Consider the following 13,697-nt stretch of genomic DNA (forward strand, 5'->3'; position numbering starts at 1 on the left):
GACTCACGTGCAACATCTGAGCACTTCTACCGTAGGAAATCGTCGATTTCGCTCAAATAAAGATGTAATAATTTCTCCACGCTCCCCTGCTGTTAAAATATTACATGGGATGCTTGGTTGCCCATCGTGATACTTTATCATTTTGTTCGCCATTTTTGTAAGCTGTTTCAGTTGAATTCGTTTTAAGTTATTCTGCTTGTTGTTGACTGGTAAATGTATACTTAAAGGTGTTTAAGTAAAAGTAAACCATCAAGATAAGTTTATTAAAGTAGCTGTATTTGTATACTGCAGATGTACAATAAGTAAATTGTTGCTGTAAATGCAACTGTTATGCCAAAAAACTATCGATACTCGGTAAGATACTTTGCATTTTTACTATTTCTTGGTTACAGCATAAGTGACTTAGTTAAACTGAATACATTATTTATTTCCAGTTTGAACTTTGAAGTATTGTTTACCAAACTCTTGGTACTTTTCGTTGTTTTCCTTCCACGTTTTTGGTGAGTTGATTTGTACATTGTGACGTCATAGCGTTGCGTTGTGCTAATGATAATTATGTTTTCACAGCTTGCTGCGCTGCCACTGTGGGCTATACGTCACGGTTTTTAAACTGTTGGTGGTTACTACACTAAAAATAAAGTAATTCGTTTGAGGTTTTCCGTTTTCCGTGGAAACTTCGATCACGATCGGTATTAAACCTTGAAAGCAGAGGCAGCGTGTGACGTAGCTAGCCTAGCCACTTCCAAAACAGGCCGCGTTACATCGTTTAAAAACCTTGTACTCATCATGTCTGTCAACAAGACAGCAATTGTTGCCGCAATGAAGGCACTGCAAACCAGCTACTTGCGTGCCGAAACTTTGATGATTAAACCTGAAGGCGCTGTTCCACTCCCGTGGTTTTCTTCCAAAGTTGGACTCGGAATTTGACGTTTTCATGGATCTATGCGATGCCATGTCGGAAACGGACACTTTGCCGGAGACGGTGTCCCACAAGGGTGACTGCCGTCGGGAAAAGCTAGAATTCGATCAAAGGGGAAAGCAATGGTTTACCAGTCTTAAAAAGGCCCATTCTTTGCCACCTGCTCAAAACTTGTCTATACCTGAAGATCAGATATCTGTTCACTCAAGCCGAATTTCCACCTCGAGCTCAATAAAAAGTGAGATACGACGTAGTCGAGTAAAGTTAAAGCTTGCACGGCAGGCAAATGATCAGGAGACAGCAAACTTACGCCAAGCTGAGGACACAGTTGAAAGGTTGCGACGTGATGCAGCTGAAAGGGCTAAACATCTTAGAGCAAAGGCTCAACGCGCGACAGAAGAAGCTCAACGTGCCGCTGAGGAAGCAGCCGCGAAGGCTCAACGTGCCGCTGAGGAAGCAGCCGCGAAAGCTCAACGTGCTGCAGAAGAAGCTCAACGTGATGCGGAAGAAGAAGTTGCCAGACTGCAGCGCGAATCAGAAGAAGAAGTGCGACGTCTAAAAGAGGAGGCTTGTCGAAACGCCAATGAAAGGCAACGACAACTCGAGATGGCCGAGGCCGAAGCGGACGCCTGGGACGAGGAGTCTTCATATTGTACCCCACCGCCGCCAGTTGCCTGCCATGCTCACCGCGCGCAGATAAGGTTTCGGGAACCACAGGTCACTAAACCGTTGATAGAACCCCTACCAGCAACTGTCACTAACACCACAGTGACCCCAGTTGTAAGTGGTTACGATTCATACCCCCCCCAAACTTTCTCTAACACATTCCAAACCTGTTGTCCAGACAAATAGAAACTTACTACCACGACCAACACAATACGACTTCCCGGAAATAGGTGAACGCTTTCTGCCTAGACCTGTTGTAAAGAAATTCGACGGTGATCCGATGAACTACTCGTCGTTTGTTCGCCAGTTTGATTTATATATTGCTAAAAAGGCACAGAGCGATGACATGCGTTTGTTGTTTCTGCTTCAGCACTGCGAACCGCATATTTGCGAGAGGTTAGATCGCTTTAATGCCAAAGAACCTTCAGAGGGATACAAGCTCGCATGGCAAACTTTGCATGAACTTTATGGCCAACCACATGTAATAGCACAGCGTTGTGAACGACTATTAAAGCATACCCCAGCGATTGAGGCAAAGGACCCTGATGGTTTGATGCAACTATCGGTTCTTTTGGACAAGTGCTGTACCTCTTTGCACGACATAAAGTATGCGTCCTGTGTGGACTCAATGGATGTAATGCTAACCGTGGCAAGAAAGCTTCCTGTGTCGCTCCGCGAAAAATGGATAATCAGGTCAACCGAGATAGAAGAGAATACAGGAAAAAGAGCAAATTTTGTGGCCTTAGCCGAATTTGTTGGACAAGAAAGCAAACAGGCGAACTCAATATTTGGAAAGGCGCTTTTTCCGTCCAAAGAAGGTAGCAAGCTCACTAATCGCCGAGTCAAGGTGACGACTCACAACACAGTAACTTCTGTTTTTAGTTCCGCTAGATGCGCATTATGTTTGGATGCTCATGACCTTGAAAATTTCTCCGACTTTAGGAAAATGACCTACGTAGAGCGTCGTGGTCTAGTTAGAAACAGGGGCTTGTGCTTTAGGTGTCTCAAAGGTGGTCACGTGGCCAATGAGTGCAATGCTGAAGGTAGCTGTAGCGTAAGAGACTGCTCAGCAACACTTCACCACTCTCTTTTACACAACCCAAACTACCGGCCAAGATTTACTGCTAATTCTGATGAAAGAAAGGCGTGCGCCGAGATACAGGATTATAGCGCGAGCATAAACGCCTCTAATGTCCTTCTGAATGTCGTTCCCGTCGTTGTTCGATATGGGGACACAGCAATCAACACCTACGCGTTTTTGGACCAAGGATCCACGACTACGTTTTGCGAACGTAAACTGGTGTACAAGCTTGGTGCATCCGGCAAGCCCAAACAGATCTTGTTGAATACCCTGACGACGCCACGTCAGTTGGACACCATTGCTATTTCTGTTTCAGTGGAACCGCTAAAGGGCGGAGAACCAATCAACCTCAATGAGGTCGTCGTTGTTGATAAAATCCCGGTGAAACCGAACGCGGTTTCTACTTCGCAGACGTTAAAGGCACATCGTTCACTACGAAATGTACAATTATCCAGCATTCCCGGAGGAACCGTCACCCTTCTAATAGGAGCTAATGTTCCAGTAGCTCACAGAGTGAAGTCTACTCGTCCCGGGAATGGATCCTGTCCGGATGCCGTGAAGACACCGCTCGGCTGGTCTTTACTCGGTAGCAACTTTGATTCCACAGATTATCATGCCTGTATGAACTATATATTTGCCGTTGAAACCGCGAACGCTATGTTTCTAAGTGACGAGAGTGATCTGCTACCTACTGATGAGGAGGTTGAGAATCTTGGAATGGCACTCTCTACTGAAGACCGAAGAACGCATCGTTTGATGAAAGATTCTGTGGAATTTGTCGATGGGCACTATCAGTTGCCACTACCCTGGCGGCATGATCACCAAATCATGCCCGACAATCTGAAAATGGCAAAGAAGCGACTTGGCTGCCTCGAACGCCGTCTGACTAAAGATAATGCGATGAAAACAAAATACGCTGAGCAGATGCAAGCTGCCATCGACAAGGGTTATGCTGAAGAGGTGCCAGAAAAAGAATCGTCCGGAAATGGTCGCGTCTGGTACATTCCCCACCATGGCGTTCTGAATCCAAACAAACCAGGAAAATTACGTATCGTTTATGATTGCGCCGCTCAGTATCGCGGTGTGTCGCTAAATCAATCGTTGATGCAGGGCCCCGATCTAGTGAATAGCCTAGTCGGCGTGTTGCTCCGCTTTCGTAAGGAACCAATTGCCCTAGTGGCTGATGTTGAAGCAATGTTTTACCAAGTTGGTGTTGCTCCGCGCGATCGCAACTGCTTACGTTTTTTATGGTGGCCCGAAGGGGATTTGTCCCTTGAGCCAACTCCCCACAGAATGAAGGTACACCTCTTTGGTGCAACTTCTTCTCCCAGTTGTGCTGCGGCAAAGTTGCTAGTGACTTTTAAGGCAAGTTGCTAGTGACTTTGGTGGCGAATTTGAGCCAATCGTTACATCAACTGTTGAACGAAATTTTTACGTGGATGATTGCCTTACATCCGTTTCTGATGTTAAAGCTGGAGTGTCTCTTGTGGCAGGATTGCGGTCCTTGCTAGCTAAAGCCGGATTTCATTTAACCAAATGGTTATCCAATAACAAAGAAATATTGGACAGTTTGCCAGAGGAGGAACTGTCCAAGCCTCTAAGAACACACACTCTTGATGGAATGCAAGAGAGGATTTTGGGACTACATTGGAACGTACACACTGACGAGTTCAAGTTCGCGGTTTCTCTACCGATGAAACCACGCACCCGCCGCGGAATGCTCTCGACAATGAACTCGCTGTTTGACCCACTCGGATTTGTTAGTCCGGTTGTGTTGGAAGCACGCTTGATTTACAGAAATTTGTGTCGACAAGAAATCGAATGGGACGAGGAGATGCCGGCTAAGGATCTACGAAAATGGGAAAAGTGGTTAGTTAGCCTGATAAACTTACATGACGTTTCTATTCCTCGTTCTTTTCACTTGCATGCTTACGACAACATACAGAGGAGCCAGCTTCACGTGTTCGCCGACGCATCAAAGGAAGCATACGGTGCTGTGTGTTACTTGCGTTCGGTCAGTGAGGATAACCAAGTAACGTGCAGCCTGGTAATGAGCAAATCGAGGTTGGTCCCGCAGGAAGAGATTTCTATACCCAGATTGGAACTAATGGCTGCCGTAGCAGCGGTAAAATTGGAGCAGACCGTGAGAAAGGAACTTGCCCTAGATCTGCGCCCATCAATATTTCGGACCGATTCATCGGTTATTTTACAAAGCATACAAAACGACAGGCGGCGATTTCCACTATTTGTGTCGCGCCGCCTTGCCTTCATCGAAAAATGCACATGTACACGCAATTGGAAGCATGTACCAACCAAACTAAATCCCGCTGACTTGACGTCGCGAGGCGCAACCGCCGACGTACTCGCTCATTCTGATTTGTGGTTCTCTCTGCACCAGCATTTCTAAAAGAAGGGCCTGATAATTGGCCGAAATTGTTTGAAATCAGCCATGCAGATGTTGACGTAGCCGTATTTGAAAAGAAACCTACTGGGGTATTTACTGTCGTGGTGGATTCCCCAACAAATCTGCTGTTGGAAAGATTTTCGGCCCTGTATAAGTTAAAGTGCGCAGTATCGTGGATGCTACGTTACAAGTCTTATCTATTGGCAAGGGTCCGGAAAATTGCTTACAGCGCGCCGTGTTCATCATTGACGGTCGATGAGTTAAAAAACGCGGAAATGGAGTTGGTTAAGTATGAGCAACGGAGTCATTTCGCCCAATTGATGATCGGAATTTCCGGACAAGATAAACTCACAAGAATACCAAGGTCGTCACCGATGTTCCGACTGGATCCAATTATGGCGAATGGGGTTCTGCGTGTCGGGGGCCGCCTAGAGAAGGCACCAATTGCATACGAAGCACGTCATCCGGCCATACTACCTCATAATTCGTTACTGACGGATATGATCATCGTTCACTTCCACGAAAGATCGGGTCACACCGGATTGAATCACACGCTCAACTTGCTAAATCAGCGTTTTTGGATTGTGAAGGGCACTGTCGCGATTCGTCGCGTCCTAACTAACTGTTTGAAGTGTCGCCGCCGTCATGCTAAGCCTGCAGGTCAAATCATGTCCGACTTGCCTCCTGCTCGTCTACAGATCAATTCGCACCTTTTCGCATACACTGGAGTGGACTATTTTGGACCGCTGCTTGTCAAAAGAGGACGCAGCGAAGTAAAACGGTACGGATGCTTGTTTACATGCCTTACCACACGCGCAGTTCACCTCGAGGTTGCATTTGATTTAATTACTAACGCCTTCATAAATGCGTTTCGCCGCTTCGTTGCTCGGCGTGGTGCTGTGTTGCACATGTACTCGGACAACGGAACCAACTTGGTGGGAGCTGAGCGAGAACTTCGACAAGGCATTCGCGATTGGAACCAGAGGCATATCGAACAATACCTGAAATTCAATGGAAATTCAATGGACATTTAATCCTCCTTGCGCCAGCCACATGGGGGGAGCATGGGAAAGAATGATTCGTTCTGCCAGGTGCATTCTCTCCTCCCTGACTAACGAACGGATCCTGACCGATGATCAACTTCAGACGTTGCTTTTGGAGGTGGAGTCGATTTTGAATTCTCGTCCATTGACGCCAGTCACGCTGGATGTCGATGATGAGACACCGCTAACTCCGAATCATTTGCTGAGAGTAAGCCCTGATGCTGGCTTACCACCCACCGCCACAAACGACCGGGACTGCTATGCACTTCGAGATTGGCGATACGTTCAATACCTTTCAGATCAGTTCTGGAAGCGTTGGGCGCGCGAATATTTGCGCACCATCATTGCCCGTCAAAAATGGCATCATGAGAAGAGGAACATAAGAGTTGACGATATCGTCCTCTTGGTCGACAACACAACTCCGAGGTCGTCGTGGTCGCTTCGAAGAGTCGTTGCTGTATATCCTGATGAGCATGGAGTTGTACGAAACATACTAGTTCGATCGAAGGGGAACGAATTACGGAGGCCAATTCATAAATTGTGCCTCGTTGTTCCCGCTGAACCCGGGGCGCCTGATGACCCTGTGGCACCTGCACTGCAGGCAAACGAGCAAAAGTGAACTCAGTCGCGTAAACTGGTGCATTTGGCGAGCGAGTCAAAATTTGTGTATTGAAAATTGAAAGTGAACCCGTGCGACTTGTCAATTTTGGGGGGAGTGTAATAATTTCTCCACGCTCCCCTGCTGTTAAAATATTACATGGGATGCTTGGTTGCCCATCGTGATACTTTATCATTTTGTTCGCCATTTTTGTAAGCTGTTTCAGTTGAATTCGTTTTAAGTTATTCTGCTTGTTGTTGACTGGTAAATGTATACTTAAAGGTGTTTAAGTAAAAGTAAACCATCAAGATAAGTTTATTAAAGTAGCTGTATTTGTATACTGCAGATGTACAATAAGTAAATTGTGGCTGTAAATGCAACTGTTATGCCAAAAAACTATCGATACTCGGTAAGATACTTTGCATTTTTACTATTTCTTGGTTACAGCATAAGTGACTTAGTTAAACTGAATACATTATTTATTTCCAGTTTGAACTTTGAAGTATTGTTGACCAAACTCTTGGTACTTTTCGTTGTTTTCCTTCCACGTTTTTGGTGAGTTGATTTGTACATTGTGACGTCATAGCGTTGCGTTGTGCTAATGATAATTATGTTTTCACATCTTGCTGCGCTGCCACTGTGGGCTATACGTCACGGTTTTTAAACTGTTGGTGGTTACTACACTGAAAATAAAGTAATTCGTTTGAGGTTTTACGTTTTCCGTGGAAACTTCGATCACGATCGGTATTAAACCTTGAAAGCAGAGGCAGCGTGTGACGTAGCTAGGAACCTAGCCACTTCCAAAACAGGCCGCGTTACAAAAGATTTGACGCTTAACCGAAAATCGAGTTTTTTCGCTAAAATGCGATTTTGGCCGAAACGATAACTTTGTCATTTCTTAATGAATTTTGATGCCGTTTCGGCTATATACTCACGTGCAACATCTGAGCACTTCCACCGTAGGAAATTGTCAATTTTGCTCAAGCAAAGATTAGACGCTAAACCGAAAATCAAGTTTTTTCGCTAAAATGCGATTTTGGCCAAAACGATAACTTTGTCATATCCTAATGAATTTTGATGCCGTTTCTGCTAGAGACTCACGTGCAACATCTGAGCACTTCTACCTAGGAAATCGTCGATTTCGCTCAAATAAAGATTTGACGCTTAACCGAAAATCAAGTTTTTTCGCTAAAATGCGATTTGGGCCAAAACGGTAACTTTGTCATTTCTTAACGAATTTTGATGCCGTTTCGGCTATAGACTCACGTGCAACATCTGAGCACTTCTACCGTAGGAAATCGTCGATTTCGCTCAAATAAAGATTTGACGCACCGAAAATCAAGTTTTTTCGCTAAAATGCGATTTTGGCCAAAACGGTAACTTTGTCATTTCTTAACGAATTTTGATGCCGTTTCGGCTATAGACTCACGTGCAACATCTGAGCACTTCTACCGAAGGAAATCGTCGATTTCGCTCAAATAAAGATTTGACGCTTAACCGAATATTGAGTTTTTTCGCTAAAATGCGATTTTGGCCAAAACGGTAACTTTGTCATTTCTTAACGAATTTTGATGCCGTTTCGGCTATAGACTCACGTGCAACATCTGAGCACTTCTACCGTAGGAAATCGTCGATTTCGCTCAAATAAAGATTTGACGCATAACGGAAAATCGAGTTTTTTCGCTAAAATGCGATTTTGGTCGAAACGGTAACTTTGTCATTTCTTAACGAATTTTGACGCCGTTTCGGCTATAGACTCAATTGCAACATCTGAGCACTTCTACCGTAGGAAATCGTCGATTTCGCTCAAATAAAGATTTGACGCATAACGGAAAATCGAGTTTTTTCGCTAAAATGCGATTTTGGTCGAAACGGTAACTTTGTCATTTCTTAACGAATTTTGACGCCGTTTCGGCTATAGACTCAATTGCAACATCTGAGCACTTCTACCGTAGGAAATCGTCGATTTCGCTCAAATAAAGATTTGACGCATAACGGAAAATCGAGTTTTTTCGCTAAAATGCGATTTTGGTCGAAACAGTAACTTTGTCATTTCTTAACGAATTTTGATGCCGTTTCGGCTATAGACTCACGTGCAACATCTGACCATTTCTACCGTAGGAAATCGTCGATTTCGCTCAAATAAAGATTTGACGCTTAACCGAAAATTGAGTTTTTTCGCTAAAATGCGATTTTGGCCAAAACGGTAACTTTGTCATTTCTTAACGAATTTTGATGCCGTTTCGGCTATAGACTCACGTGCAACATCTGAGCACTTCTACCGTAGGAAATCGTCGATTTCGCTCAAATAAAGATTTGACGCACCGAAAATCGAGTTTTTTCGCTAAAATGCGATTTTGGCCAAAACGGTAACTTTGTCATTTCTTAACGAATTTTGATGCCGTTTCGGCTATAGACTCAATTGCAACATCTGAGCACTTCTACCGTAGGAAATCGTCGATTTCGCTCAAATAAAGATTTGACGCATAACGGAAAATCGAGTTTTTTCGCTAAAATGCGATTTTGGTCGAAACGGTAACTTTGTCATTTCTTAACGAATTTTGATGCCGTTTCGGCTATAGACTCAATTGCAACATCTGAGCACTTCTACCGTAGGAAATCGTCGATTTCGCTCAAATAAAGATTTGACGCTTAACCGAAAATTGAGTTTTTTCGCTAAAATGCGATTTTGGCCAAAACGGTAACTTTGTCATTTCTTAACGAATTTTGATGCCGTTTCGGCTATAGACTCACGTGCAACATCTAAGCACTTCTACCGTAGGAAATCGTCGATTTCGCTCAAATAAAGATTTGACGCATAACCGAAAATTGAGTTTTTTCGCTAAAATGCGATTTTGGCCAAAACGGTAACTTTGTCATTTCTTAACGAATTTTGATGCCGTTTCGGCTATAGACTCACGTGCAACATCTGAGCACTTCTACCGTAGGAAATCGTCGATTTCGCTCAAATAAAGATTTGACGCTTAACCGAAAATCAAGTTTTTTCGCTAAAATGCGATTTTGGCCAAAACGGTAACTTTGTCATTTCTTAACGAATTTTGATGCCGTTTCGGCTATAGACTCACGTGCAACATCTGAGCACTTCTACCGTAGGAAATCGTCGATTTCGCTCAAATAAAGATTTGACGCATCGAAAATCAAGTTTTTTCGCTAAAATGCGATTTTGGCCAAAACGGTAACTTTGTCATTTCTTAACGAATTTTGATGCCGTTTCGGCTATAGACTCACGTGCAACATCTGAGCACTTCTACCGTAGGAAATCGTCGATTTCGCTCAAATAAAGATTTGACGCTTAAACCGAAAATTGAGTTTTTTCGCTAAAATGCGATTTTGGCCAAAACGGTAACTTTGTCATTTCTTAACGAATTTTGATGCCGTTTCGGCTATAGACTCACGTGCAACATCTGAGCACTTCTACCGTAGGAAATCGTCGATTTCGCTCAAATAAAGATTTGACGCACCGAAAATCAAGTTTTTTCGCTAAAATGCGATTTTGGCCAAAACGGTAACTTTGTCATTTCTTAACGAATTTTGATGCCGTTTCGGCTATAGACTCACGTGCAACATCTGAGCACTTCTACCGTAGGAAATCGTCGATTTCGCTCAAATAAAGATTTGACGCTTAACCGAAAATTGAGTTTTTTCGCTAAAATGTCATTTTGGCCAAAACGGTAACTTTGACATTTCTTAACGAATTTTGATGCCGTTTCGGCTATAGACTCACGTGCAACATCTGAGCACTTCTACCGTAGGAAATCGTCGATTTCGCTCAAATAAAGATTTGACGCTTAACCGAAAATTGAGTTTTTTCGCTAAAATGCGATTTTGGCCAAAACGGTAACTTTGTCATTTCTTAACGAATTTTGATGCCGTTTCGGCTATAGACTCACGTGCAACATCTGAGCACTTCTACCGTAGGAAATCGTCGATTTCGCTCAAATAAAGATTTGACGCATAACGGAAAATCGAGTTTTTTCGCTAAAATGCGATTTTGGTCGAAACGGTAACTTTGTCATTTCTTAACGAATTTTGATGCCGTTTCGGCTATAGACTCAATTGCAACATCTGAGCACTTCTACCGTAGGAAATCGTCGATTTCGCTCAAATAAAGATTTGACGCTTAACCGAGGATCGTGTTTTTTAGCTAAAATGCGATTTTGGCCAAAACGGTAACTTTGTCATTTCTTAACGAATTTTGATGCCGTTCCTGCTAGAGACTCACGTGCAACATCTGAGCTCTTCTACCGTAGGAAATCGTCGATTTCGCTCAAATAAAGATTTGACGCTTAACGGAAAATCGAGTTTTTTCGCTAAAATGCGATTTTGGCCAAAACGGTAACTTTGTCATTTCTTAAGGAATTTTTATGCCGTTTCCGCTAAAGACTCACGTGCAACATCTGAGCACTTCTACCGTAGGAAATCGTCGATTTCGCTCACTTAAAGATTTGACGCTTAACCGAAAATCGAGTTTTTTCGCTAAAATGCGATTTTGGCCAAAACGGTAACTTTGTCATTTCCTAACTAATATTTATGCCATTTCGGCTATAGACTCACGTGCAACATCTGAGCACTTCTACCGTAGGAAATCGTCGATTTCGCTCAAATAAAGATTTGACGCTTAACCGAAAATCGAGTTTTTTCGCTAAAATGCGATTTTGTCAAAACGGTAACTTTGTCATTTCTTAACGAATTTTGATGCCGTTTCGGCTATAGACTCACGTGCAACATCTGAGCACTTCTACCGTAGGAAATCGTCGATTTCGCTCAAATGAAGATTTGACGGTTAACCGAAAATCGAGTTTTTTCGCTAAAATGCGATTTTGGTCGAAACGGTAACTTTGTCATTTCTTAACGAATTTTGACGCCGTTTCGGCTATAGACTCACGTGCAACATCTGAGCACTTCTACAGTAGGAAATTGTCGATTTCGCTCAAATGAAGGTTTGACGCTTAACCGAAAATCGAGTTTTTTGCTAAAATGCGATTTTGGCCAAAACGGTAACTTTGTCATTTCTTAAACGAATTTTGATGCCGTTTCGGTTATAGACTCACGTGCAACATCTGAGCACTTCTACCGTAGGAAATCGTCGATTTCGTTCAAATAATGATTTGACGCTTAACCGAAAATCGAGTTTTTTCACTAAAATGCGATTTTGGCCAAAACGGTAACTTTGTCATTTCTTAACGAATTTTGACGCCGTTTCGGCTATAGACTCACGTGCAACATCTGAGCACTTCTACCGTAGGAAATCGTCGATTTCGCTCAAATAAAGATTTGACGCATAACGGAAAATCGAGTTTTTTCGCTAAAATGCGATTTTGGTCGAAACGGTAACTTTGTCATTTCTTAACGAATTTTGATGCCGTTTCGGCTATAGACTCAATTGCAACATCTGAGCACTTCTACCGTAGGAAATCGTCGATTTCGCTCAAATAAAGATTTGACGCATAACGGAAAATCGAGTTTTTTCGCTAAAATGCGATTTTGGCCAAAACGGTAACTTTGTCATTTCTTAACGAATTTTGATGCCGTTTCGGCTATAGACTCACGTGCAACATCTGAGCACTTCTACCATAGGAAATCGTCGATTTCGCTCAAATAAAGATTTGACGCTAAACCGAAAATCGAGTTTTTTCACTAAAATGCGATTTTGGCCAAAACGGTAACTTTGTCATTTCTTAAACGAATTTTGATGCCGTTTCGGCTATAGACTCACGTGCAACATCTAAGCACTTCTACCGTAGGAAATCGTCGATTTCGCTCAAATAAAGATTTGAGGAACCGAAAATCGAGTTTTTTCGCTAAAATGCGATTTTGGCCAAAACGGTAACTTTGTCATTTCTTAACGAATTTTGACGCCGTTTCGGCTATAGACTCACGTGCAACATCTGAGCACTTCTACCGTAGGAAATCGTCGATTTCGCTCAAATAAAGATTTGACGCATAACGGAAAATCGAGTTTTTTCGCTAAAATGCGATTTTGGTCGAAACGGTAACTTTGTCATTTCTTAACGAATTTTGATGCCGTTTCGGCTATAGACTCAATTGCAACATCTGAGCACTTCTACCGTAGGAAATCGTCGATTTCGCTCAAATAAAGATTTGACGCATAACGGAAAATCGAGTTTTTTCGCTAAAATGCGATTTTGGCCAAAACGGTAACTTTGTCATTTCTTAACGAATTTTGATGCCGTTTCGGCTATAGACTCACGTGCAACATCTGAGCACTTCTACCATAGGAAATCGTCGATTTCGCTCAAATAAAGATTTGACGCTAAACCGAAAATCGAGTTTTTTCACTAAAATGCGATTTTGGCCAAAACGGTAACTTTGTCATTTCTTAACGAATTTTGATGCCGTTTCGGCTATAGACTCACGTGCAACATCTGAGCACTTCTACCATAGGAAATCGTCGATTTCGCTCAAATAAAGATTTGACGCTAAACCGAAAATCGAGTTTTTTCGCTAAAATGCGATTTTGGCCAAAACGGTAACTTTGTCATTTCTTAACGAATTTTGAAGCCGTTTCGGCTATAGCCTCACGTGCAACATCTAAGCACTTATACCGTAGGAAATCGTCGATTTCGCTCAAATAAAGATTTGACGCTTAACCGAAAATCGAGTTTTTTCGCTAAAATGCGATTTTGGCCAAAACGGTAACTTTGTCATTTCTTAACGAATTTTGATGCCGTTTCGGCTATAGACTCACGTGCAACATCTGAGCACTTCTACCGTAGGAAATCGTCGATTTCGCTCAAATAAAGATTTGACGCATAACGGAAATCGAGTTTTTTCGCTAAAATGCGATTTTGTCGAAACGGTAACTTTGTCATTTCTTAACGAATTTTGATGCCGTTTCGGCTATAGACTCACGTGCAACATCTGAGCACTTCTACCATAGGAAATCGTCGATTTCGCTCAAATAAAGATTTGACGCTAAACCGAAAATCGAGTTTTTTCGCTAA

At 42.8% G+C, this 13,697-nt stretch overlaps 2 protein-coding genes across 2 annotated transcripts; both read left to right on the top strand.

Moving 5' to 3' along the window:
- The first annotated feature begins 786 nt into the window (after positions 1–786).
- Positions 787–6,104, top strand: LOC146164309 (uncharacterized). The gene is given in 5 exon segments (XM_083380706.1): positions 787–891; positions 893–1,699; positions 1,764–3,862; positions 4,236–4,730; positions 5,114–6,104. Coding segments are annotated over 5 exon segments (4,497 nt in total).
- Positions 6,105–6,123: 19 nt separating this feature from the next.
- On the top strand, positions 6,124–6,732 carry LOC146164310 (uncharacterized). The gene has a single exon (XM_083380707.1). The coding sequence runs from the start codon at positions 6,124–6,126 to the stop codon at positions 6,730–6,732; it is 609 nt and encodes a 202-aa protein (XP_083236833.1).
- Positions 6,733–13,697: the final 6,965 nt, after the last annotated feature.

The sequence above is a fragment of the Ascidiella aspersa genome, chromosome 2, assembly GCF_963924565.1.
Source record: "Ascidiella aspersa chromosome 2, kaAscAspe10.2, whole genome shotgun sequence".
NCBI classification, from domain to species: Eukaryota; Metazoa; Chordata; class Ascidiacea; order Phlebobranchia; family Ascidiidae; genus Ascidiella; species Ascidiella aspersa.